This window comes from Triturus cristatus, chromosome 5_1, assembly GCF_964204655.1.
Source record: "Triturus cristatus chromosome 5_1, aTriCri1.1, whole genome shotgun sequence".
Taxonomy (NCBI): domain Eukaryota; kingdom Metazoa; phylum Chordata; class Amphibia; order Caudata; family Salamandridae; genus Triturus; species Triturus cristatus.
Genome location: NC_140587.1, coordinates 919,340,630 through 919,367,131, shown reverse-complemented (window position 1 = coordinate 919,367,131; position 26,502 = coordinate 919,340,630). Strand labels below are relative to the sequence as shown.

The 26,502-nt window shown below is 50.7% G+C and overlaps 1 protein-coding gene across 2 annotated transcripts in view; it reads right to left on the bottom strand.

The window, feature by feature from the left end:
* The window catches only part of RPRD1A (regulation of nuclear pre-mRNA domain containing 1A), a 309,821-nt gene that overhangs the window by 183,009 nt on the left and 100,310 nt on the right, over window positions 1-26,502 (bottom strand). For both annotated transcript variants that reach the window (XM_085605954.1, XM_085605953.1), the window contains exon 3: window positions 4,825-4,931. In XM_085605954.1, the coding sequence (XP_085462080.1) occupies window positions 4,825-4,931 (107 nt within the window). The remainder of the gene's footprint in view (window positions 1-4,824; window positions 4,932-26,502) is intronic.

The following is a 26,502-nucleotide window of genomic DNA, read 5'->3' as shown; positions in this document are numbered from 1 at the left end:
AAAACTGCAGGTGCCTATAGAAAAATCCTAGCGGCACAATACTTAATGTCACTTCAAGTGGGTGTTGTATATTAAAGCTTTGAAGTATGTGCTTCACCAAAGCGGGATATCTGTAATTAATCACCACACAGTCCACCCTACATGTTTCCTAGCATGTTTTTTTAATCTCATTTCAACATCCAAATAGAATATCACCTTAACTTTGATTGTTTTCAGCTTTTTTTTTTTATCCTATTTGCACTTGAGGGTAAACCGAACCTATTCAGGCAACCTACAGTCAACATGTGCGCTGCACACAGCCATTGGCTTTGTGCAGTGGCAGGCTGGCCATACTGCACCCAACCCTGCCATGCACATGGGGGGGGCTGCAGCCGACTCCCACCACTTCGCCAAACCCACATTTTGAGTACCGAGGTATTCCCACAGTATTTGCCATGCAAGATGCCGCCTCATGGTAACACATTCATGGGGAGAAAGCTTGTATGTGGCTCTCGGAGTGCCGTGGTACCTCACGGGAGAGCCACCCTAGGTCCCGTGCGAGTACTGCAGTACTTGAGGCCCAAAATTATTTCTACTCTTTGAAGGTGGAGGGCTCTTCTGGGTCATCCGTAAAAGTGCCAGTGGGTTAGGGGGTCCCTACCTTGCCCCCGTATGCCCTTTTTATAAATACTTTTTCAGGCTCTGGGACTGTATCCCAGAGTCCTATAATGGAGGCTGCAACATTCTCTTCAGAGCTGCAGCAAGCTAATTAGATTAATCTTCAACATGCCATGGCATGGCACTATTGGAGCCTGAATCTTTGCTCAGTCTTCATCTTAGTAAGGGTGAGCTCTAACTGCTTCACCATTTCTAACTACAACACGCCCTCATCCAAAGATGGAGAGAGAAATAAGGCTTTGATGTTCTTGAAACATAGCAGGACTTGCCGAAGTTACCCAGAGTCATCATACCAAGCCCAGAAGAAGGTCCTAGACAAGCTTGATCAAAACAGGGAGATCGGAATAAGGGCATACCTCCACCAGTTAACTGCAGACAACCATCATATCTAAATGAACGCAGGGCTCTCTAAAACACATGGTTCAAGAAACAAAAGGAGAGGGCTTATAGATCAGCAAAGTCCTTACAAAGGCCTCCTATACACTCCAACATAAAGGTTGAACTGCGCTGACATCTACCTGCAGAGCAAATCAACAAAGAGGATTCCTCCTGAAACACTATACAGTTAAAGGGCTATGAATATATTGTAGAATAAGGTCCTGGTGCTTCCCTCTAAACGGAGTTATTCATTCAGAATGAAGTACTGAGCTCTTGAAAACAAGGCATCCCATCTACTGAACGTCAAGTTAAGACATTTATGATCTGAAACAAAATACTCCAGTATATACGATTTTAAGCCCAGTAAAAAAAACAGTTTTAATAGGATTGAAGACTTACGATTAAATCTTGGCAGAAACACTTGGCGATAGACTAGATTCACAGGGGTGGCAGATGTATTAGCAGTTCTTTTTAGTAACAAAATGTGCTTTTATTTTTAAAATTCTTATTTGTAAGGTCAATGGTTAATATTGTTTGTAGTTCTATGATTACAAATATTGGTAAATAAATACCTTCCAATGATAAAAAGAAAAAGGGTCATACATCAGTTTTCTAACTAGGTATTGAATTTAAAACCGGTTGGTCTGTGTTAGACTTGGCTTTTTCAGCAGGTTCACCCCCCGACCTTTTGTATTTTGGGCTCCTGTTTTTTTTACCTTGTTTTTGTTGGTTTTAGGACTCTTGGCACTTGACCACTGCTATTCAGTGATTAAGTGCACATGCTCTTCATGCAAATTGTATTTATGGATTGGTGTTTCCATGATTTGCTTATTTGATTTACTACAAAGTCCCTAGTACAGTGTGCTGTGTGTACCAAGGGCCTGTAAATCAATTGCTACTAGACACCAGTAGCTCATCAAAGGGGTTCTCAGGCCTGCCACTGCAGTGTCTGCATGCAGTTATTACTGCCATGTCGACCAGGCAAGAGCCCTCACTTGCCAGGCCCTAAACTTTCCTTTTATGTAAGGCACCCCTCTGGTAGGTCCAAGGTACCCCCTGGGCCGGGTGCAGTGTATGTGACAGGTAGGACATGTCCCGGTATGTGAAACAATTTCATTTTTCACTATTGTAAGGCTATCTGTCCCATAGGCTAAGATGGGAGTTACTTAGTAACATCTTACAAGTATAACTTTTCATTGAGACAAGATGGAGAAATTTAGTTTAGGCAGAATTTATTAACATTTCTTTAGGGAGATGGTCTCTAAATTGTGTGTTTGAAAATGCCACTTTTAGAAACATTCTGTGTGCGTCTGCTGGCTTGTGTATTGACGGTCTGATTTTACAGTGACAGGAGCAGGGGATGTGTATTCACACTAGACAGACGTGGGGGCAGTTAAGGTGGGTCCTGGTATGACAGGCTGAATAGACCTTGCTGCATTGAGAGTAGTGGTGAGAGTTGTTGCTTGCACCTGAATAGACTGTGGTCCTGACCCCGGGACTTTAGATTACGGCTGGACTAAGGAACCTGGCAGGAAGAAGAGCTGGAAGAGCTGTGAGGAGAGACTAGCACTCTGCTGTGTGCTTTGCTGGGTTGGCCTGCAGTTGCTGCTTCGGTCCTGGGCAGGCAAAGTACTGGACTGTTCTTTCTGCATTCCAAGTAGCTCCAAGGGCCTGATGTAAAGCTTGCCTCCTGTTGGAAGTCTGAGGGAAATCAACAACTTAAACTTCTTCTGGGTACCGGCTGGATGTTTCAGCTACCAGAGGAAAAAGGTAACCTGATGCCGTCAACGACGCCGATGCTGGCTCTGTGACCTGAAGGCACCACAGAGGGCAACGCCACACTTCGCACTGCAAACCTGGACTCACTGACACAGCTACCGAGCTGCTGCTTGCACCGTGACCTGTGGGCATCGCTTGTGGAGAACACGGAGCAGAGCCTCGCTTCACACCGCAGCTTTGGTATCGCCGATAACATCAGCAATGTTGCTTCCTGCACCATCACCTGTGGGCACAGCTTGTGGAGAACACGAGCACTGTCCCGCTTCGCACTGCAGTCCTGGTCTCACCAACCCTCCAAGCTGACAGACGCCACTGCCTGCACCGTGGTTTGGGGGTACCACTAGCAGGTTTCTAAACCCACTGTCCTGTCCCACATCGCAGCCTTGGCCCACCAATGCCATCGACTCAAGATCCTCAACCAACGCCGCAGCCTGCACTGCGACCTCTGGGCCCTGGCACTGTATTGTCCAGTCTTGAATCGCAGCCTTGGGTCGAACGACGGCAGCCCTTCAGCAATGAAACCGCAGCTACTTGCACCATGACCTGTCAGCACCGCAACAAGCACCGTCCCGCTTCACACAGCAGCCCTGGTCTCATCGACACTGCTGGATGACCGTCACACATCCGCTGCCAGCACTGCAACCAGGACACCGCACGTTGCGCCACTCCGCTTCACACTGCAGCCCTGACACTGGCACTCCTGACTTCAAACTCATGGAGTTAGACCTGCAACGCATGTGACTTTAAGGGCCCAACGACTCCTGCATCAACTCCCGGAACAAACAGCTGCCGACGCCACTCCTTCGGATCTCACCGCAAGGTCAGACGCCCTGCATCTCCAAAGGGACTGTTTTACTGGTCTGCCCAACACCGTAGCTGGCCCACAACGATGCGGTCGGCCAGAACTGTAGGATACATTTGCTCATGACACTGCGATAGCCCGGGACAGAGCTATCAACTTCAAGGAACTGTTTTAAAAGTTTATTTTTGCTTTACACGCAGTTTGATCACTGTAGGTTGGATTTGTATCGCTGTGGGTCTCATTTTACACAGATGAATATTGGATATTTTTCTAAAACTGGTGTGGTGTCCTTTTGTAATGCAGTTCCAAAAGATTGGAGGTGGGGGGGGGGGGGGGGGGGGGATGGGGGGGAGGAAAAATGGTACTTCTCTGACAAAGTGGAAACACTGACGTCAAATCACCCTTCTTCTCTGGGTTAAATCAGGTTTTCAATACTTTATTATTATTTTTAAAAAGGATGTGAGAATTGAAATGCTTTAAGCATAGTTTATTCTTCTGGGTTAGATATTACACCAGATCTTTATAAAATTAGAAATTCACATTACAAAAATGTCACAATTAGTCACAAACACTGAAGAAGCATAATGGATTAAAACACGAATATATATTGAAACATTTCTGCACTGCCCATTAGGAAATATGGGATCAACCATTTTATGTGGTCTCTCGGGAATTTAAGATCAAACAGGCTAAAGGGAAACTGAATTATCTAGACAGCACTAAAGACAACCTCTACCTTTGAGAATGTTATGAATCTAAATATTATACAGGATACGAGTTTGGAAGGTCCTATAATTGAACTGATGTGAGATCAGGTGATTAAGTGACCTTTGTCATCCTAAATTTTTGTTGAAGCCAGTGTTTTAAAAGCTCACTACAGTTAAGAGTTTCTATAAACCAATTTAGAAGCAACTGAAAAAGATGGTAAAGAGGGTCCACTGCATTTGTGCAAAACCCACTTTATAAGTGACAAGGCAATTTGATTAAGGAGAAACATTCAGGCTAGATTTTAGGCTACATCCAATAATAAATGTATTTGAAGTTTTGCTTTAGCAAAAGTAGAAACAATATTTCTATGCCTCAATTGCAAAAACAGAATAACTTGAGGGGCAATGTATTGATTTGATCTTATTCTGAGAAAAAGGTAACTTGTGCTTTTAGATCAAGTACAGCCCTTAAACTAAGCAAAAGCATGATAACACACTTACACAAAGCCTCACGGAGTTGATCTAACACATCATTGTCATACACAGCCCTTTCTTCCCAGATAGAAATTACTCTGCTGAGATGCTTCTTACAGTTTTCGTCAGTCTCACTGTGAACAAATAAGAGTTGAGACTACATTAGATATACAGATACACAATGATTTGAGAACAGCAATTTCCCGTATGATCATAGAGTATTATAATGTTGCAATGCATTTGTCTAAAATTGAAACATTTCTGCACTGCCCATTTGTGATGCAACCCTGTTCACACTTCCATTTCTGTTGCATTAGTACTTCAGAAGTCAAATGTGTAATCTGAATATAAAACATTCGTGAAATTGTCAACATGCACCAAACAAGGCCAACTATCCTTTAATTACACAGCAGTTATATATATATATATATATATACATATATATACACACACACATCAAAATAAAAAACAGACAACGGTCTCCTTTACTTTTTTATTTTTCTTTATTTTTATTTTTGTCCTTATTTGCCTCTAAATAAGCTCCGTTACCAATTGCACCCATAAATAGTGTGTCATGCCCTTTTGTGCTGGAAACAGGGAGACAGGGATAGAAAGGAATGGTCTCCTTTACTTTTGAGCCAAGACCCAAAGAACAAGTTACTAACCTTCGGTAACGATGTATCTGTAAGAAACATTAGTTAGTTAGATTCCTCACCTTAGAATATCCCCAGGCGTCAGACTGGATCCGGAAGATTTTTCGTCAGCAATACCCCTTGCGCGTCGCTAGGCGTCGTCTGCGGCTCCGCGTCCGTCGTCGGCGTCGTGCGCCGGGATGACGTCATCGGAGTACTTAGACGCCGCCCTCGCGCGCTGACGTCAGTTCTTGTACATAGCCTTCCGCGCCAGGAACGCAGAGCCATGCAAAGACCGACACTGGTGCCAAAAATAAAATCTAGGGGCCTGAAAGGACAACCTTAACCCTAGATGTCAGTTCGCAGAACGGGGAGGATGGGAGGGTCGGTGAGGAATCTAACTAACTAATGTTTCTTACAGATACATCGTTACCGAAGGTTAGTAACTTGTTCATCTGAAAGAAACACGTTAGTTAGATTCCTCACCTTAGAATAGATACCCAAGCAATACCATCCCCGGTGGTGGGTCTGCGAACCAAGATCACACCAGAAAGTCCTGGAGGACAGAACGGCCAAAGAAGCCATCCCTCCGGACTTGGCTGTCAAGGCAATAATGCCTGGCAAACGTGTGTAGAGAAGCCCACGTCGCCGCCTGACAGATGTCCTGCAAAGGGACTCCCCGTCCCAAGGCAGTAGTAGCCGCCGTGGCCCGAGTAGAATGGGCGCGCAGCCCAACAGGAGGGTCCTTTTTAGCCAAGGAATAGCAGATTTTTATACACAAAACGACCCACCGAGAGATGGTTCGTTTGTGCACAGCTTTCCCCTTCTTAGCGCCCACGTACCCAACAAAAAGCTGGTCGTCCACCCGGAACTGTTGTGTGCGGTCCAGATAAAAGGAGAGCGCACGTTTTGGGTCCAGACGGTGGAGCCTCTCTTCCTCTTTGGAAGGATGCGGAGGCGGAAAGAAGGTGGGCAAGGTGACAGACTGCCCAAGGTGAAAAGGAGTCACCACTTTAGGAAGAAAGGAGGGACGAGGCCGAAGGACAACCTTGTCCGGATGAACAGATAGGAAAGGAGGCTTTGAAGATAAAGCCTGGAGCTCACTCACCCGTCTAGCCGAGGTGATGGCTACCAGAAAAGCAGTCTTTAGAGTTAGAAGACGAAGAGGGCAATTGTGAAGAGGCTCGAAGGGAGCGCACATCAGGAAGGTCAATACCAGATTCAAGTCCCACTGAGGCATTACAAAAGGGACAGGAGGGAACGTGTGTGTAATGCCTTTGAGAAAGCGTGTAACCACAGGGGACTTGAAAAGAGAAGGCTGATCAGGAAGCCGCAAGAAGGCGGAGATGGCAGCAAGATAACCTTTCAGGGTGCCCAGGGCAGAGCCCTGCCGGGCCAGAGAAAGAAGGAAGAGGAGAACCTCAGAAAGAGGGGCGGAAAGGGGATCCACAGCCTTTGCTGTGCACCATGCCACAAATTTGTTCCACCGGCAGGCGTATACCGACTTTGTGGAGGGACGCCTGGCTGCCAGAATGATATCACAGACTTCAGGAGGCAAGTCAAATGGCATCAACTGCCGCCGCTCAATCTCCACGCATGGAGGTGGAGGCTGGACAGGTTCGGGTGGAGGACCGTCCCCTGCTGCTGCGACAGAAGATCCTCCCGAAGGGGCAGACGTATCGGGGGATCGGTCAACAGACTGAGTAGCTCGGGATACCAGTATCTTCGTGCCCAATCCGGAGCCACCAAGATGACTTGGGCCCGGTCGCGCCTGATCTTCTTCAGCACTCTGGGCAGAAGTGGTATAGGCGGAAAGGCGTACAACAGACCGCAACTCCACTCGTGACGAAAAGCGTCGCCGAGCGAGTGCCGCCTTGGAAATTCCAACGCGCAGAACTGCTGACATTGCGCGTTCTCTTCGGTGGCGAATAGATCTAACCAAGGCTCTCCCCACTGCTGAAAGAGGCCTTGCACCACTTCGGAGTTCAGACGCCATTCGTGATCCATCATGCACCGGCGGCTGAGTTCGTCTGCTCTGGCGTTCAGAGAGCCCGCCAGATGTTGAACCACCAGGGTGACGCCCTGGTGTTCCAGCCATGTCCAGAGGCGCAGAGCCTCCTGACAAAGGGTCCACGACCCCACCCCGCCCTGTTTGTTGCAGTACCACATGGCGGTGGTGTTGTCCGTGAACACCTGCACGACACTTCCCCTGACAGAGGGAAGGAAGGCTTTCAGTGCAAGCCGGATCGCTCTCAACTCCAACAGGTTGATGTGGAGACGAGACTCCGCCGGAGACCAGAGGCCTCTGATCTCCGCCTCTCCCATATGGCCACCCCAACCCAGGAGGGACGCATCCGTCACTACGACATGCTCCGGTTGGGGAAGGGAGAGGCGCTTGCCCTTGACCCACTCGCGGTCCGTGAGCCACCACTGCAACTGCTGTGCAGTGCCCTCCGAGATCAAGACATGGTCGGACAGGTTGCCGTGATGCTGGGCCCACTGAAACTTCAGGTCCCACTGCAGAGCCCGCATGCGCCGCCTGGCGTGATGCACTAGTAGGATGCAGGAGGCCATCAGCCCCAGAAGCCGCAACACTAGCCTGACCGAAACCCGGGATAGAGGCCGAAAGATGGGAATCAGGGCCTGTATATCCCGGACCCGCTGTTCCGGTGGATGGACCCGGAACTGCGCCGAATCGAGAACCGCTCCGATGAAGAGGAGCTTCTGAGAGGGACTCAAGTGTGACTTCGGCACGTTGATGGAAAACCCCAGCAAATGCAGGAGATCCGCCGTAGTCTGGAGGTGGGAGACGACTGCCTGGGGCGAGCCCGCCTTCAACAACCAGTCGTCGAGATAGGGGAAGACTGGGACCCCTGATCTGCGCAGATGAGCTGCGACCACCGCCATCACTTTCGTGAACACCCGAGGGGCACTGGTGAGGCCGAAGGGGAGCACGGTAAACTGAAAGTGCTCTTGGCCCACCGTGAACCGCAGGTAACGCCGGTGGGCCGGCAGGACGGGGATATGGAAATATGCGTCCTGCAAGTCCAACGCTACCATCCAGTCTCCAGGGTCTAGGGCAGCTAAAACCTGAGCCAACGTTAGCATCTTGAACCTCTCCTTTCGGAGGAAGGCATTGACGTTCCGGAGGTCCAAGATAGGGCGCAGGCCCCCCTTGCCCTTCTTGGGAACCAGAAAGTAGTGGGAATAACAACCACGACCTACTTCTGGACTCGGAACGCGCTCGACGGCCCCCTTGGCCAGGAGAGCCGAAACTTCCTCGCGGAGAAGATCCAAATGATCCCCCGAGATACGGTGGTGTTGTGGTGGCATGGCTGGAGGGGTCGTCTCGAAGGGGAGGGAGTAGCCCCTTCGGACGATTTGCAGCACCCACCTGTCCGATGTTATGGACCGCCAGTGGAGCAGGTGATGGCGAACTCTGCCGCCCACTGGCGTGGTATGGGCCTGAAAGCTCGGACTAGGAAGGCTTTGAGGCGGATGCTGCCGGGGTGGATGTGGGCTGACCACGTCGGCCTCCATTTCCGCCACGGCGGAAGCCACGTCCGCGACCGCGCGCAGGTTGGGTCTGCGGCTGGTGGCTCTGCGGACGTGAGGAGGCGCCCCTTCCTTGGCCACGAAAGGGGCGAAAAGCGGAGGTGTGCGCCCGCGGAGCCGAGAGGCCCAAGGACTTGGCCGTAGCCCGGGAGTCCTTAAAGCGGTTCAGCGCACTGTCCGCCTTCTCACCAAACAGGCGAGTGCCATCAAAGGGCATGTCCATGAGGGTGTTCTGGACATCCCCGGAAAAGGACGTGGACCGCATCCAGGCGTGGCGGCGGAGCGCCACCGTGGTGGAAATCGCCCGACCTAGCGAGTCCGTGGTGTCAAGCCCACATCTTATGGCGTGCCGTGCTGCATCCCTCCCATCGGCCAGAGCCTGGGAAAGACGCGTCCGGACCTCCTCCGGACACAGGGGCAGCACGTCCTCCACCGTATCCCACAGAGAATGGGAATAACGGTCCAAGAGACAGGCGGTATTTAAAGACCGCAGGCCCAAACTAAGGGACGAGAACAGTTTCTTGCCAAACTGCTCGAGTCTCTTGGAATCCCGGTCCGGCGGAGCGGTCGGGAAGGAGGATTGGGAAGTAGAGGCCTGGATAACCAGACTCTCGGGGGTGGGGTGTTGGGACAGGAAGCTGGGGTCGCCCGGAGCAGGGCGGTGGCGCCTGGCAACGTTCCTATCCACAGGAGGAACTGTGGAGGGCTTGGACCAGGTGCCCTGCAGAACGTCAGTGAGGGCCTCGTTAAACGGCAGCAGAGGCTCAGTGGAGCTTGCTGAGGTTTGAAGCACCTCAGTGAGGATGTTGGTCCTCACAGCCACGGCAGGCAACTCGAGCCCAAGGGCCTCAGCCGCCTTGCGCAGCACCACAGAAAATGCTGCACCCTCCTCCGAAGCCACGGTCGGAGGAGAAGTGAATCCAGCGTCTGGCGAGGTGTCCAGCCCGCTGGCCTCCCCCAGTTCATCTGCCCAGTCCTGAGAAAGCTGTGACTGAACAGCCAGAGGGTCCTCGAACCCCTCCCAGTCGCCCCCTTCTTCCGATTCCTGATAAACAGGAGGAATGATCGGAACCGGACTGTAGAGATGGTAGGTCTCTAGCGGCGTCGGATGCGGCGTCGGCGGACGCCGTGCCGGCGTCGGGTCCGGATGAGGGCTAAACTGGGGCGTCGGCGTCACAGGCGTCGGCGTCGGCGGCGCCGGTGACGGCGTCGGTGGTTCAGGCGTCGGCGCCGGTGGAGGAGTGACAAGGTCAACCGGCGTCGACTGGGGCCCAGGCATGGGCCCCGCGGGGACCTGCGGCGTCGAGACCGGAGTCGTCGACGGCGCCGGGGCCGGAGCCGCCGGCACGCGAGGTCGCCCAGTCGAGCCCGCGGGGCCCGAAGGCGCGCCAGCGGGCGTCGACGGCGGGGCCAGGCTCCTCATGGCCGAGAGGAAGGCACTGATCTCCGCCGGCGCCGCGTCAGCCCCAGGGACCGGAAGGTATGGGGGCGGACGCGGCACCTGCGGCTCCGCCGGAGCCGCGGGGGTGGAACCACTTGGACCCTCGGCCGAGTCGCGCGACCGGCGAGGGGAGTCCGAAGAGCGATGTCGCCTCTTGGACTTCTTTGAGTGTTTGGACTTACCCGACGACTTGGAGCCCGACGATCGATGGTGGCGTCGGCTAGGGCTCCGCGAGCGATCCTTGGACCTCCTCCTGGACCGGGATCGCGCACGACGCGGAGCCGAGTGGCGAAGCTCGAGAAGCTTGCGGGACCGCTCCCGCCTAGCCTTCGAAGTCAGGGCCTGACAGTCGTTGCACGACTCCGCGTCGTGGTCGAGGCCTAAGCAATAGAGGCACCGGCGGTGGTGATCGGTCACCGACATCAGTCGATGACAGTCTTCACAAGCCTTGAACCCAGGCATCCTACCGGCACCAGATGTCGACAGACAGGGATCAAAAATGATCAAAAAGATTTAGTCAAAAAAGACTAAAAGGGGTAGCTCTCCCGGATCTGCGCTTACTGGCGCGGAAAAAAGAAGAACTGACGTCAGCGCGCGAGGGCGGCGTCTAAGTACTCCGATGACGTCATCCCGGCGCACGACGCCGACGACGGACGCGGAGCCGCAGACGACGCCTAGCGACGCGCAAGGGGTATTGCTGACGAAAAATCTTCCGGATCCAGTCTGACGCCTGGGGATATTCTAAGGTGAGGAATCTAACTAACGTGTTTCTTTCAGATACTACATCCAGACGGACGTTTGTGCAGAGTGAACAGCAATGTACATAGAACTGGTAAGTACAATATAAAATGTTGCAGCACTGAAATGTCAGATGGACAAAAAATAAAAAAATAAAGGACAGGCTACATACATGTAACTGAAATTCTCAAACCTTGGTATCCGTCGGATTCACACACCTTGAATTACTCTGCTGGTCAGGGTGGAAATCTAATTAAGCATCACTTAAGAAACACATTTAATGCCATAGAGTATGTAACCTCTTATATTACCAAATCTATAAATTAAGATCAAACACTGACCACCTGCCCCTCTAATGCCATCGTCACATTGACAGCCAGGTAAAGTGTGAAAATGATAGGTCTCAGAAAGAGAAGTTGCATACAAGTATGTTAACGATACCATGCTGGGAAACTGTAGCAGCAATCTTGCAACTTTAAAACAAGCATTGGCCTAGCCAATAGGTCTTGCCTTTGGGACCTTACAAGTTATCCAGCGCAATATCCTTTGTGCAACTACATCAACTGTTGCTTGGCTAAACACTTACAAAGGTCCCAAAGGCAAGACCTATTGTCTATGCCAGTGCTTGTTGTTTAAGTTATGACTCAAGTTGTTTACTTACATATCGTTTTTTAAATACAAGCTTTTTTCATTTTAAAAGGTAATTTTTGTATTTTTTTTTTCTTTTAAAGACATGAAAAATATCCACACAAAAAAAATCAAACCGATTCTCATTTGAGCCAACTTTATTGGCCAAAAATGTCTTTTTTTTTTTTAAATGGAAGCATGAATGCCGTTTCCCACAAAAAAATCTTACATATTTATCAATCTTGGACTCCTGCTCTCCTTACAGAAACAGGACTTCCGAAGTAATACGTGACACGCTCTGGCCATAGTTTATAGATACTCTCTCCAGACTGACGGATAGTAGTGACTTTGTGGTCGTATGTCGTAAAAGCCATGTATTTAAACCATGTGACCAGTGGCACGGCGCAGGTTGGACCCCCCATGTAAGTGCACAACGCCATGCCTAGTGGAGTGCGCCTCAGGTCCATGCCTCACTGGTTCAGTACAAAAATATTTGTGCACTCAGGTCTTCAATCTGTAGCAGAAACTCCAACTGAAAGCGCGGCAGACTCGCTGTCCGGATTTGATAAATTTGCCGTCAGATGTGGAACAGTCTGTTCTGCTGACTCGCGTGTACGGACGGGGTTTTATGATGGTGGAAACTGGTGCGCGCTCAATGCCCATCTTCAGTTCCGTCCAAAGCAGGTTTCTGTCCACGAATTATATTCGCAGCCCCTTTTCTCTGCTGCCTCTCGCGACATAGGGGTTAATGCTGTGTCCTCTGCTGATGAAACAATGCTTCCGGAACTCATTTCGGGTAAAACGGGTTGCTTCCACATTTCGGGTACAATGAATGGATTACACATTTCCGGTTAAATTAATTGCTTCCACGCTTATTCAATAAAATGTTGCTAATTACCAACAACGTTTTTAAGATGGTGGTTCTTTGAATCGCCTGCCTTTTTTATTTAGAAAGTGTATATTGGTTGCGTAAGGCCTCTGTGCTCCAAAACACAGGGACAACTCTAAATGCACAGATGTTCTGAGCTAAGGACTCAGAGCGGAAGCCCTCGGAAATGTGTTGAACATATCAGTTGTTAACCGTTCCAGACTGGGGCTTTTGAGCTTAGGATGAGGGGTGCACAGCATGCTGGTGCTGCAGTGTGAGCGGGGTTGTAAAGCAGGGCTGCACATAATGCTGGCTGTGTGGTGTCAGTGGGGGTGTAAAGAAGGGGTGCACATCATGTGGCTCCGTGGTGTCAGCGAGGGTGTAAAGCAGGGGTGCAGTGTATGCTGGCTCTGCGGTGTCAGCGGGGGTGTAAAGCAGGGGTACACAGCATGCTGGCTCTGCGGTATCAGCGAGGGTGTAAAGCAGGGGTGCAGTGCATGCCTGCTCTGCGGTGTCAGCGGTGTGTAAAGCAGGGGTTCACAGCATGCTGGCTCTGAAGTGTCGGGGGGGTGTAAAGCAGGGGTCCATGGTGTACTGGCTCATGTGTGTAACAGGGGTTCTCATCCAGATTAACAGCCAGTGATGCAGAGTCTGGAGATGGGGAACCAGGTTCGAATCTCGGCGTCGGCTTAACATCCTGTGATTTTGAGCAAATCACTTAATGGATGAAGGAGTCCTTGTGTAATGCACGCGTTGCTCATATAAAGCGCTCTAATAACTTCTGGTCAAATTCGTGCGATATAAAACTGGAAAAACCGCAGTCCAGAAGGTGGCAGCTCAGCGGGCTCAGTGCTAATGGTGCCAGCTCAGAGGGTGCTGCCCACGGTCTCAGGCAGGGCTAACACTGGGGTGCTGCTGCGGTACCTGTGGGTGCCTGCCCCGGCCCGCTCACCCTCTCGCATGGGGTGAATGTGTCTTTTGTTGGCCCTGAGCCAGTAACAGGTGAGGCGAGACGGGCCAGCATGTTCCTTCCAGACACCCGGGGGGGGGGGGGGGGGGGGGGGAGAGATTGCTGCGGGTCAGAAGCACCTTAAAATACCATCCGTGCAGGTGGCGTGACTTACAAGGCGCGCCCACGCTGTGAGGCGGTGCCGGGAGTAGAGGGTGGGCAGGTCTGTAGGTCAGCAGAGGTCAGAGAGGTCATCCATGGGGGGGGGGGGGGGGGGGGGGGGCGAGGTTGACACTGGTGGCTCACTAGCTGCCAGCCCCTTAACTCGGCACAGAAGTCCAAATAGGAGTCGTGTATAGCGCCGCCTGCTGGGAAGCCAGGAGTCTGGCCGCTAGGTGGGTACTCTGGACACCTCTCACAGCTCTGCAATCTGTGGACATGAGCACTCCTCCTTGGCACAGGAACACGTTGAGTTAGCCGGTGAGCTGTGCTCCGTGTCATGTGTGTCTTAGAACTCCAAGCAAAGATACTAAGATAGCTCGCGGGGTTGGAGCGCCTGCTGCTACTACCTGAAGGCTGGCATACAGAGCCCAGGCTTGAATCCTCAGACTCGAAGCCTCTCTGAGAACAGAGATGGGAGAGCTCAGGACCCCTCTGTAGAAGGGGAGTCTAGCGCTTCAAAGTCCAGTGGGTGCTAGTCGTAGATACATACAGGCAGACGGTGTGCAGCCAAAGAGGCCTTTCCTCTGTGAGACGAGAGGGGAGATAAGACTGGGAGAGGGGGGTGAAGGAAACAGGCAGGGAGAGGGTGAGGCAGGGAGAGGGTGAGACTGAGAAAGGGAAAGCTAGGGATCAAAGGAGAATGAGCGCACGCGCCGCGCTAAAAAGTAAAAAAACAAAAAAAAAGTTGAAGTGTTTACAGTGCGGGAGCGAGCAGTGCCAGGAGCGATAATTGCTAACATATGGCGCCAAAAGAGGAGCCTAGCGCGCATCCAAGATGGTCGCGTGAGCACAGGGCTCCCCGGACCCTCGCTGCTCCTCGGAATTTATCCTGACATTATCCTGACTCGGCTGACAGAATCTTGAAGGCGAATTCTGGCTGAACGTGGACCTTCTTTCAGAAACCGAATCGGACCTGGGAATCCTGATCTACGGTGGCTGGAACTTTCGAGGCCCAATCGATGGCTGGGCCCGGTGCGAGGGTGACCTGTGGAGCCGGGGCGTAATTGAACAACAGCGGCAGCGGATCTGTGCCAGTGGCCGCTCCATTACTTTCGGTTTCACTTTTGGATCCCTGAGGGGCTGGACATCGTAACTGCTTGGAGCGGCTGGGTGTTTCTCCCTGCTGGATGCCCTTGTCTCGGTCTGCCGCCGGTGGGCCCGTTGACTTTGGTTTCCTCGCCCGGCCGCAACACGGTATCTGGTGCGGCTTCTGACTGAGTGGCCGGTGCCCCCTTGACGCTTGGCCGGTGGTCCCCGTTGGTGAGCGTGGTTCTCATGGGTGGCAGGGGGGGCCCCGAGGGGCGTAAGACTAAGACATCCCTCCGCGGGGGTCCGGTCCAGACGAACAACATGGATCGCTATACTCAAGGAAGAGGTTCCCCTGGAGCGGCTGGTGCCCCCTCGGAAGAAGCTGGAGGTGGCCCGTCCATGTCTTCGGATCCGTCCCTGCAGGACGTCATGGGCGCCATTAACGGCATCAAGGAGTCTATTGCTACGCAATACGAGGCCTTGGCCCGTAAAATTGACACGGTGGCTATTGATGTCGCACTGATTCGGGCGGATCTCTCCAAGACCAACGAGAGGGTTCAATCGCTTGACGTGCGGACGTCCACCCTGGTTGCGGATGTGTCGGACCAGCGGGCCACTCTCGGCGACCTCAAGTCGGTCAACGATCAGATGGCCCGGCGGCTGGAGGACTTTGAGGGACGGGCCCGCCGCAATAACATCCGCGTCATAGGCGTCCCGGAGACCTCCGACAACCACCCGGTGAATCTCTTGGTGGAGGAGCTCATCCTCAAGCATCTTGCCCCCGCCGGCCTGAGTAAGTTCTTTGCTGTGGAGCGGGCCCATCGAGTTCCGGGCGGTCGGCCGCGGCCGGGGCCCCCCCCCCCCCCAGGCCCATTGTTGCCAAACTTTTCTACTACAGAGACCGAGATGTGATTTTGCAGGCCTCGCGGGCACATGGCCCGGTCCGCCATGAGAATGCGTCTATTAACTTTTTCCCGGACTTCACCCAACTTGTCCAGAAACAGAGGATGGGCTTCCAGGGGGTGAAGCGTCGCCTCCGCGACCTGGGTCTCAAGTACTCCATGCTTTTTCCTGCTAGGCTCCGAGTGGAGCACGACGATCGGACAACCTTTTTTGACTCTCCCGCGACTGTGAGTGACTGGCTTGACTCGCTGCCGGGCCGCGGGGACCGGCCTGGGCCCTCTGCTGGTATCGAGGGTGGCGGGTCTCCCTCGGAGTGACTTTGGTCCTTGACTTTGCCATTTTGTACTGTTCGGCTGGGTTCAACTTCTCTTTTGCATTTTGTTTCATTATGGTCAATGTGGGGGGCGGTTGGGGACGGGTCCCTCTCCTCCTCCGGGGTCTTTCCGTAGAAAGGGGTTTATGGGGCGACAGGCACACTGCAAGTTGGGGTGGTTTTTCGGGTCGCAGGGGTGCAGGGTGGGGGGAGTTGGAAGTTGGGGGGGGTTTTGATTTGTGTGTTTTGTTTTTAATGCGAGGTCTTTGTTCTGTTCCAATTTCGGGCGTTGCGCTATCTGCTGGGGGACCCTTGATCGATTGGAGGGGATGGGGGGGGACGGGTTGAGGTTGATGTCATGGAACGTCAATGGATTGGGGGACCGTATCAAACGGGGTGTTGTGCTGCAGTATTTGCGACGTATGTCTCCTGATGTGGTGTTTTTACAGGAGACGCATCTGGTGGGTAACGTTTGTCATGCCATGAACAGGGGGGGGGGGGGGGTACCGACTCGTTGCCCATTCTGGTTTCACCACTGGCTCTAGACGGGTTGGCATTCTCCTGCGCTCTTCACTTCCGCTGGAGATCACCAGGGTAGTCCCGGACGATAGAGGGCGCTATGTGGCTTTGACTGGGCGGTGGGAGGGGCAGTCCCTTTCCTTGGTCTCTGTCTATGTTCCCCCGGGCCTCCAGAACTCCACCTTTTCAGACCTGGGTCGAATGCTGCTTGAGCTTCCTGACAGTCTTCTGCTTATGGGTGGGGATTTCAATTCGGTAGTCTCGGGCGACCGGGATCGCCACCCACCCAGGGCCCTCCCTGCTGCGCAGGCGTGGCTTGGCGGATTCTTGGAGACCTTCGGTCTGGTCGATTGCTGGAGGTTAATGCATCCTACACAGTGTCAGTACACCTTTCACTCTGGGGCGCATGGGAGTCTCTCCAGATTGGATTACTTTCTTATGCCCGCGGCCCAGACTGCCCGGATTCGAGAGGTTAAGCATCTGGCCCGGGGTATTTCTGATCATTCCCCGCTGTGGTTGCTTTTTGACACTGGGACGCGGTCTGCAGGGCGAATCGCTCCTATTAACCCTTGGCACCTGCGGAACCACACGATCCGCTATAGCCTGGTCAAGTCGATTGACCAATATTTCCTTGAAAATGATGGGTCGGTTATGTCTGCAGTGTCCCTGTGGGAAGCTTTTAAGGCAGTACTCCGTGGGCAGGCCCTATCCCAGATTGTGGCAGCTAAGAAGGTTAAGATGGAGGCTGTGGTGAAGCTGGAGACCGACATCTTGGGGTTGGAGGCGGCCTTGGAGACGGGTGTCACTCCGGATGGGCTACATGCCCTCAGCCTGAAGCAGTTCGAGTATAAGTCCCTTGTCACTGACGCTGCCAGGACCATGTATAGGGAGCAGCAGGGTAGGTTGTATGATGCTGGAGACAAGGCTGGTAAATTGATTGCTTGGCTGGATAGGAAGGAGAGAGTGAATCGTCTGGTCCCAGAGCTCCGGGTTGCGGATGAAGTGTGTGTGACTGAGCCTGGTGAGATTGTGGAGTGCTTTCCTGACCACCTCCGGGCGGTGTATTCCCCAGTGTCTGATAGAGATGAAGACGACTCTCGTCTTCTACTACGGGATATTGTCCTGCCCGGCTTATCCGTCGAGGACCGTGAGCGGTTGGATGCCCCCTTGGCCGTCGATGAGATTGCTACTGCGATTAGCTCCCTTCGCTCGGGCAAAGCCATGGGCCCTAATGGCCTGCCGATCGAACTATACAAACTACGCCCGGATAAAATCGCGCCCTTCCTTCGTCGTATGTTTCAAGAGTCGAACGAGAGGGGTTCCCTTCCCGCCGACCAGCGTCTGGCGACTATAGTCGTGATTCCTAAGGAGGGTAAACCACGTGACCGCTGTGCTTCATATAGGCCTATCTCCCTCTTAAACGCAGAACCCAAAATCCTGGCTAAAGTCCTCGCCAACCGCTTGCTGAGCGTTATCTGTGATCTGATTCATCCGGATCAATGCGGCTTCATCCCCCACCGTAATACCGCTCTTAATCTGCGGCGTCTGCACGGCGTCCTAGCTAGGGCGAAATACTTTTCCGAACCAGCCATATTGGTTTCCTTGGACGCCACCATGGCCTTTGATACCATCGAGTGGCCATTCCTCTGGGCGGTCTTGGAGAAGTTTGGCTTTGGGGAGGGATTTCTTAGCTGGGTGAAGCTTCTTTATGCCGGACCAATGGCTCAGGTGGTTGTCAATGGGCGGGCTTCCCGGCCTTTTGCTCTCGGGAGGGGCACTAGGCAGGGGTGCCCGTTGTCCCCTCTGCTTTTTGCTCTTGCCTTGGAGCCGCTCGCCGCCTGGCTCCGCTGGGAGCCCTCTATCAGAGGGATCCGGTGGGCCCCGGGCTTCGAGGATCGGGTCTCGCTGTACGCGGATGATATTCTTCTGTACCTCACCTCGCCGCGACAGTCGCTTAATGTTCTATTTGATGTCCTCACTTCCTTCGGGAAAAACTCGGGTTTGATAATTAACTGGTCCAAATCTTGCGTGTACCCTATCTCTGGTGGCCCTCCCATTTTGCCGCCTCTACTTCCTATCCAAACGTCCTCATCCGGCTTTAAGTACCTGGGGGTATATGTCTCGTTGGACCCGGCGGTCCGCTATGAGCAGAACCTCCTGTCTCCACTCCGACGTTTGAGGGTGGATACGGCTCGTTGGTGTAGGTTGCCCCTGTCTCCGCTTGGTCGCGCGGCCCTGTTTAAAATGATGTCCCTTCCCAGATTTCTTTACGCACTTCAGAACTCCTTTGATGTCATTCCGGTGGCCTACTTTCGGGAGGTGGAGAGTCTGCAGGGGAGACTGGTCTGGGACGGGCGGGCGCGTATCGCTCTGGCAAAGCTTACTCTCCCCTGGTATGACGGGGGCATCGCGCTTCCTGACATTAGACGGTACTATTGGGCCTCCCAACTGTCGGCAATTAACCATGCCACGTATGCTCCTGGTCTGAACCCGGCGTATGAGATGGATAAATTCCTGCTTCCCGGCGGTAATTATAACAGAGCGCTTTACTCCCGATCTGCTGGTAGGACCCTCACGGGCCCTACCAAGATTGCGGTACGGGTGTGGAAGGCGGCGAATGTAGCGATGGGCTGGAGTGAGCGTTTAACGTGTGCTACTCCCTCGTTTGCCTCAGACCGCCTGGGGAGCCTCTGGACGACGAAAGGCTTTGAGCACTGGGACACGATCGGCATTAGCAGAGTGGGGGATCTGTGGGTTAAAGGCGCGGTCAAGACCTTCGCGGCGCTCCGGAGCGAGTATGAGCTTAGTGAGAGGGAGTTTTTCCCGCTACGCTCAGGTTCGGCATGCCCTGCTCTCGGTTTTTGGGGAAGGGTCCACGGTCCCTGTTTCTTCGCCCCTCGAGGACCGCATACTCGACGGTCACGTTCCCGATAGTACTATCTCTTTGATCTATAAAAAATTGATCAATAATCGGGCTGACCTCTTGGTGCGTCTACGGGAGGCATGGACGGGGGATGGGGTTGAGTTGGACGACGAGGACTGGCAGTCCGCGCTGTCATCTCCTAAGGAGGTTGCTATCCCGGCCCGTCTCCGTTTGGTCCAGCTTAAGATCCTCCATCGCGTTTACGTGACGGGTTCCCGATTGGTCTCGATGGGGTTTTCTGAGGACGGGCTCTGTAAGCGTGGCTGTGGGCACAGTGCCACCTTTCTCCACATCCTGTGGGAGTGCCGCGAGGTGGTGAAATACTGGCGTCAGGTGCATGAGGTTATGAGCCGAGTCACCGGGGTCTCGCTGTTGCCGGAGGTGCGTCGTTGTGTTCTGAATGTGTGGGAGCCCAATAATTATAACGCGGCCCAGACTCAGTGGGCGGCCCTGGGGAACATGATAGCAAAGAGGGACATAGCGCAGCTTTGGGGTTCGCAGCGGCCCCCCACCGTGTCTGTCTGGAAGGAGAACATGGACTGGTGCATGTTCAGGGAAAAGACTGTGTATGTGGCTCGTGGTAAACCCGGGGCTTGGAGCAGAATTTGGGGGCAGTGGAATGTGTATCGTGGAAGTATTTGTGCTCCCCCCCTGGTGGAAACGTCTGAGGTAGCCTTGTCCCCCTGATCCTTGATGGTTCCTTAATTATCTGGCACATCTGCGTATAGTTTTGGTATTCCCGCTTCTCCTCCCCGCCCCTACCTCTTTGTTCCCCTTCTTCTTGACTGCCATCCGGTGGTCGGATATGGAGGTGCCCCTGCTGTGGCCCGACGCCCATCTCATGTTTTCTTGCCTCGCTTTTGTTTTAAGTTGTTATTTATGTTAAAAGGGTGTATCCTGATTTCCTTTATGTGCAGTCTGATCTTCTGTAGGGTGCGGAGCCCCGGTGGGCCAGTCATTGTGTTTGCACTGTTTGAACTTTTACCTACTAGCGGCCGGCCCAGGTGGTTGTAGGCCCGTGCTTGTGACCTTCTTTCTGCACAATAAAAATTTTCAAAAAAAAAACATGGCGCCAAAGCTCGCTCTCGCAAGGGAATCGCCAAACGTGCACGCATTGCCATTGAAAGCAATGCAACACTTGCTCGTTTTTGCCTGCAAAGCTGAAGCGATTACTAAAGGTCTTGTTCCAATGCAGCGCATGCGCGCTGCGTAGGCGAGACCTAAACATCGTAGGTAAAGCACAGATAAGGCAGACATAAACTAAACCAGTTCTGAACATTACCTGTTGCACTATGGAGCACTTTTTAGTTCAGCACCACGGCCACCAGGTCAGGGCTTTACATACCTCTAGAATGTGCTCTCATTGAAAGTGCTGTTGTGGCTGCCCTTCCTACATCTTCTAGGACAAACTGCATTTTGAAAGGAAGAAGGCAAAACTGGCTGATCTCCAAATTCTAACTGAACTTTAGGAACAATTAGGGGTGATATGCTGCCTTATTCCTGTGGAACATGGTGAAACGCTTGCTACTTGACAACTTCTAGCTTTTTCATGGAAGAAGGTATTTTCAGAAAGCAGGCACTCATCCATATCATGCAAACCGGTGCCTAATTGGTTTGTTTCAAAGGTACTGCATGTAGTTCCTAAGAGGAGCTGCCTTAGGTTATTAAAAGGTAGTGATCATAATTGTTCCCACATTACCTTCCTCATAATGCTTTGTTTGCAACAAGAGAAACTGGGCTCAAATGCAACAAAACCAGTAGCACTTGATGAGGCCAGGACATGATCTGGTGTCCCCCACTGCTATCTACACAAACAGTACACAGTTTTCTCATTGTAGAGCAAATTTGTTTCTTGGAACCCTGCTCTGGCAACAAAAGAAAAATAGCCTACAAACCCCTGGAATGTCTAAGCAACTGAACTCCAGATGCTAAAGTTATGCTACTCTGCCGAGCGAGGCAGCATTGTGGGGCGGAAAGGAGGGGGTGACACTGCCTCTAAAACCAGATCTCATCTCAGGACACCAAAGCTGCCTGACCCAATCTGTTACAGCAACCATCATCATGCATTTCTCACTCAATCATGCAAACCACTCCTGTAATCAAGGGAATAGGAGAAAAAGCATCTTCAAATTCACAGGAAGACTGCTTCTCGGACCCATTTGATGAGAATTGCATTTCTTAATTCGGACAACAGCAAAGCGATCTAAAAGGGGTTATCCACCACTTGCTAACAACTATTTGGAGTTAGGCATCTTCAAAATACCATTTGTGACATTCTAATCTGGTCTCAGTACCCACAAGGTCTTTTAGAAGAATGTGCTATTCCACAGGTATAGCAAACTTGCACCTGTTTGTTCAATGCCATAAACTGAGCTTCCATAGAAAGTATCTGATATAGCGTCACCTTGCTCATTTATGCAAAACTGATGCCATACTGTCCTGATGAACAATTTGGGCAAATAGGTATGAAAAGCTAGAAGCAACTCAGTTACAGTGAATTTATCATTTTCTAAGCAGTGGCCGTTCACCACCAAGCCTTCAAAGTGAATGCCAATGGGCATATCTGAAGGGAATACTTGTGGTGCGAAGTAGCTCATCTGGGTTTGCATTTCAGCAATAAGAAGAGGAGTCTAAAGTTCTAGCCACTATTTCAGCACAGGCCTGAAAACCACTGTTACCCTGACTGGATCATTCAAGAGTCCTTCAAGCCGATCGATTGGAAGTTGAATTCACGAGAAGACCTAATGCAGATTCTGCAGTTGAAGGCAAGGGTAATGCATGAAGACACTGCTTACAGCAGCAATTTACACCTCCCTAACAAGAAAGTCATACTCTTGAAATCCTTTACCAGGCTCTCTCACTTAAATCCTCTTTTTCAACGGCATCACATTTGCTCTTCAAGTGTTGACCTGCACTCAAATAAAGAAAGCTGCCTAGCAATGGTTTTGTTTCGGGTCTGGGTATCCTGTAGCAGACAGCTGTCCAGTTCTAAGGGTGGCCATTTGTCCAGAAATGAGCAGCTACTGACATCGTGCAATTAGCAAAATTAGATTTCAGATAAAAGCAGAGGAAGCAAATCTAATAACTCTGCTGGTCTACAGTGAATCAAAGACATTCCCCGTTCACTGGGTACATGAAATCAGGTGACCCTGAAATAAATGCACACTAAAACATGTTCCTCTAAATACAGTCGAATGATGTTACATAACCGCACACTCTGAAGGGCTGTTTCCTTAGGCAAGAGATCAATAAGTGAACATCTACTGTGGCAGTCACCTGCAAGAATTTTTATGAGCGAGGGCGGATCTGTAATATACTTGTCTGTTTCCCTGGATGTTTGCTTTCTTTTTTATCACCCCATTTAAAAGCATGGCGAGACGGTCTTCTTGAATTTGAAATGCTTTCTCTTTTCCAATTTGGATGGAGTCTGAGGAACAATCGAGACAAACTCCAAAGAATGTCTAAATTTGATTGAACCCAGCAGTACATGCCAAAGGATTTGGTTTCAAAGTCTCCAGATGGGCATATGTGTTCCTTTACCCACTAGGGAACGAAGGCAAGGTGAATGCTGGGGTGATCCATGGGAAGACAAGTCTGTTTTGCAGCTGGGGTCCTGATGGAAGCCTTCTGCTGCTGGTGGTGTCTGTAGAAATAGCTTTGCTGTTTCATGGAAAAGAACAGATGACAAAGATTGATAGGAGTATCAATATCATCCAAGTGACAGTTCTTCCACCTGTGCCACGAAAGAGATTCAAAGGATATTGTTGTTTGCAAAGTTGTATTGATACTTTTTTCAAAGATATCTTTCCCATCAAAGTGCAGGTCCAGAATTCTTGTTGTACCTCAAGCTGAATATTCTTCCCTGATTATGAGGCGGTAGAGTATGGGGGTGGGACATTGAATGGACTGTCTGTAGCCGTCTCAAGGCAGAGTCAGCTTTGATCTGTACTACTAGCCATTTCAGGCAAGAGTCGGGCACTTAGTGTTTTTTTTTTTTTACCATTATTCCCATGTTCGCTGGATGGAGATTTCATGCCCAGCTGTGCAAAAATACTCCCCCGAGTGATAAACAGTAGGGATACATCCTTCCAATTGATTTGCTGCTCTTCTGAAAATGTTAACGCAACCATAGCTTCTCTGTGGATCCCCTTAAAAGGTCAAATATCTGCCCAATTGAAAGAGAAGGTGGCAGGGTAATGCTGTTGTGCATTTGTAACCAGTGGTAACATAGCGGTGTTTGCAAGAGACTCGGCATTTCCTGTTGAAACCAGGCACTATCTGGTCCAGAAATAACTGCTCAATACGAGCGGTCAATGCTGATGGTACGGGAAGGTTCTGGAGAACGGCTTAAACTTTATACGTTGATGTCTCCACCTCATAATCCTCCTCGGAGAAGATTATCGATGTTACATTGATCTTTGTCCTAGAAACCTAAATACTTTTCTTCATTTTCCTCATCAAGACTGCTTTACACCTTCCTGAGAAATCTTCAACAGTGACAAATGTTGTGCTAACTGCAATTGTGGAATTGGCCGAAGGCTGAGCATTTACACTTTATTCACTGAATAAGTAGAATCTTATAAACATTATGTGGAAAGGATTTGTTTAGGAGGTAGTCAAAGCGGTGATTGTCATTAGGTGATCACAGAGGTAGTGACATAGAAGAAAAACAATAGTTACTTACCTGTAATCTGTGGTTCTCCAGTATTGGTATCTTTCATAGATTCACATGCCTGGATTCACATGCCTGAATCATTCCCCGTCGTGGGAGTCCCACGGTACATGAAAAAGCAATAATTATGCACATAATAACCATAACATGGGTAACCTAGAACCAGGAAGTAAAGTAGTCATAAACTACATGGAAAAAAACTTCCACATCTACGACTTGTCCAAGTCATTATATTTAGTCCAAACTGCAGCCAATCAGGCGACAGCACCCTCTAGAATGCGCTCCTCAGAGGCTGAGGCTCTCAGATTTACTAGCACAAGAGTGAACCAAGTGATAAGAGCATAAACCAGCCTCTGAGGGGAGGTGGGTGGGTTGCATGTGAATCTATGAAAGATACCAATACTGGAGAACCACAGATTACAGGTAAGTAACTATTGTTCTTCTCCAGTATTGGGGTATCTTTCATAGATTCACATGCCTGAATCAGAATAGAAAGCAGTACACCAAGAATGCTCGTAAGATGCTATTTGTAACATAAACATGTGTACAAAAGACATTATGCAATAACAGAACTAGAATGCTATACTATGCATAAATACATGTATATATGGTGATAGAGGGCAATGCTATGATATAGAATAAACATATCTGAAATGCGTCTGAGAAATAGTATAGAGGAGGAGGGAAGAACAGAGGCTCACCTTATTTAAAAAGATTACGGAGGATCGCTTGTCCCACGGACGTATCTGCATCACTGGCAGCCTCCAAACATTAGTGCTTGGTAAAAGTGTGTCTGCTGGACCAGGTTGCAGCTCTGCAAATTTGATGAAGAGGCACACCCACAAAGAGAGCAGTAGAAGAGGAGATAGCTCTTGTAGAATGTGCTCGGAGTTGTTTTCATTGGTCTTCCTGCTTGCTGATGACAGAGGCAAATTGCGGCAGAAATCCACCGAGCTATAGTCTGCTTGGATACTGAATGTCCCCGCCGCATCCTTCCGTAGGCTACAAATGGCTGGTCAGATTTACGGATTGTAGAAGTCCGTTGTAAATAGACCTTGAGACATCTTCTAATGTCAAGTGAATGCAAAGTTCTTTCCGCATGTGATTGAGGATTGGGAAAGAAAGTTTTTTAAATGATAGGTTTATTAAGTTGGAAGTCCGAAGGCACTTAAGGCAGAAAACTGGGGTTAGTGCGAAGCACTACTGAGTTCAAGGTGAATTGAAGAAAAGGTGGATTAACAGTAAAAGCTTGAATGTCACTAACTCTCCTAGCTGATGTTAAGGCCAATAGCAGAGACACTTTCCACGATAGAAATGTTAAATCCACTTTATGAATAGGCTCAAAGGGGTGCGGCATGAGTTGTGCAAGCACCACATTAAGATGCCAGGATGGAGGTGGGTGTCGGATAGGAGGAAACATCCGAAACAATCCTTTGAAGAACTGCTGAATGATCCTGGCTGAATAGAGAGAATTGGAACCATTGTGCCGAAACCTTGAAATAGCTGCCAAAAATACTTTCCGAGTAGAATGGAACAGGCCTGATCTTGCCAAGTGTAAAAAGAACGGTAAAATCTGTTCTGGGTTTGCATGAATTGGGTGAATATTGGCAGATTGACACCATATGCAAAATCTCTTCCATTTAAGCCTCTACGTCTTAACAGTGGCAGGCGCTCGAGCATTGGCTAACACTTCCTTACAATCTGTAGGAATGTTCAGATGTGCGAATTCAAGGTGTTCAGGCGCCAGGCTGCTAATTTCAGAGAAGCAGGGTCCGGATGGCAGATCTGTCCGTTCTGGATGGATAGGAGGTTCGGTATTGGTCGAAACTGAATGGGATCGCATTCTGATAGAAGGAAAAGTTCGGTAAACCAGAACTGGCGAGGCCATCTGGGAGCGATGAGAATTAGGCGACAAAGTTCTCTCTTCATCTTACGGAGAACTCTGGGAACCAACGGTATCGGAGGAAAGGCGTTAGCATATATCTGCGACCAATTCATCGAAAATGCATTCCCGCGTGACCCCTTGTGGGGAAGCCAACTTGCAAAGAATGGGCATTTGCGGTTCTGATTGGTCGCAAACAGGTCCAGGTCAGGACAACTCCGCTCCTGAAAGACCAGATTCAATGTTGGCTGATGTAACTCCCACTCGTGATTGGAAACTGTCGATCTGCTGAGGTTGATGGAGAGACAGAGATTTGAAAAGGGACAGACATCTTTGAATGTGTATGTTTGCGGGTGAAAAAGAATTCGCCTTGATAAGGCAGTCGTCCAGGTATGGAAAGATTTGAATCCCTTCCAGACGAAGGTGTGCAGC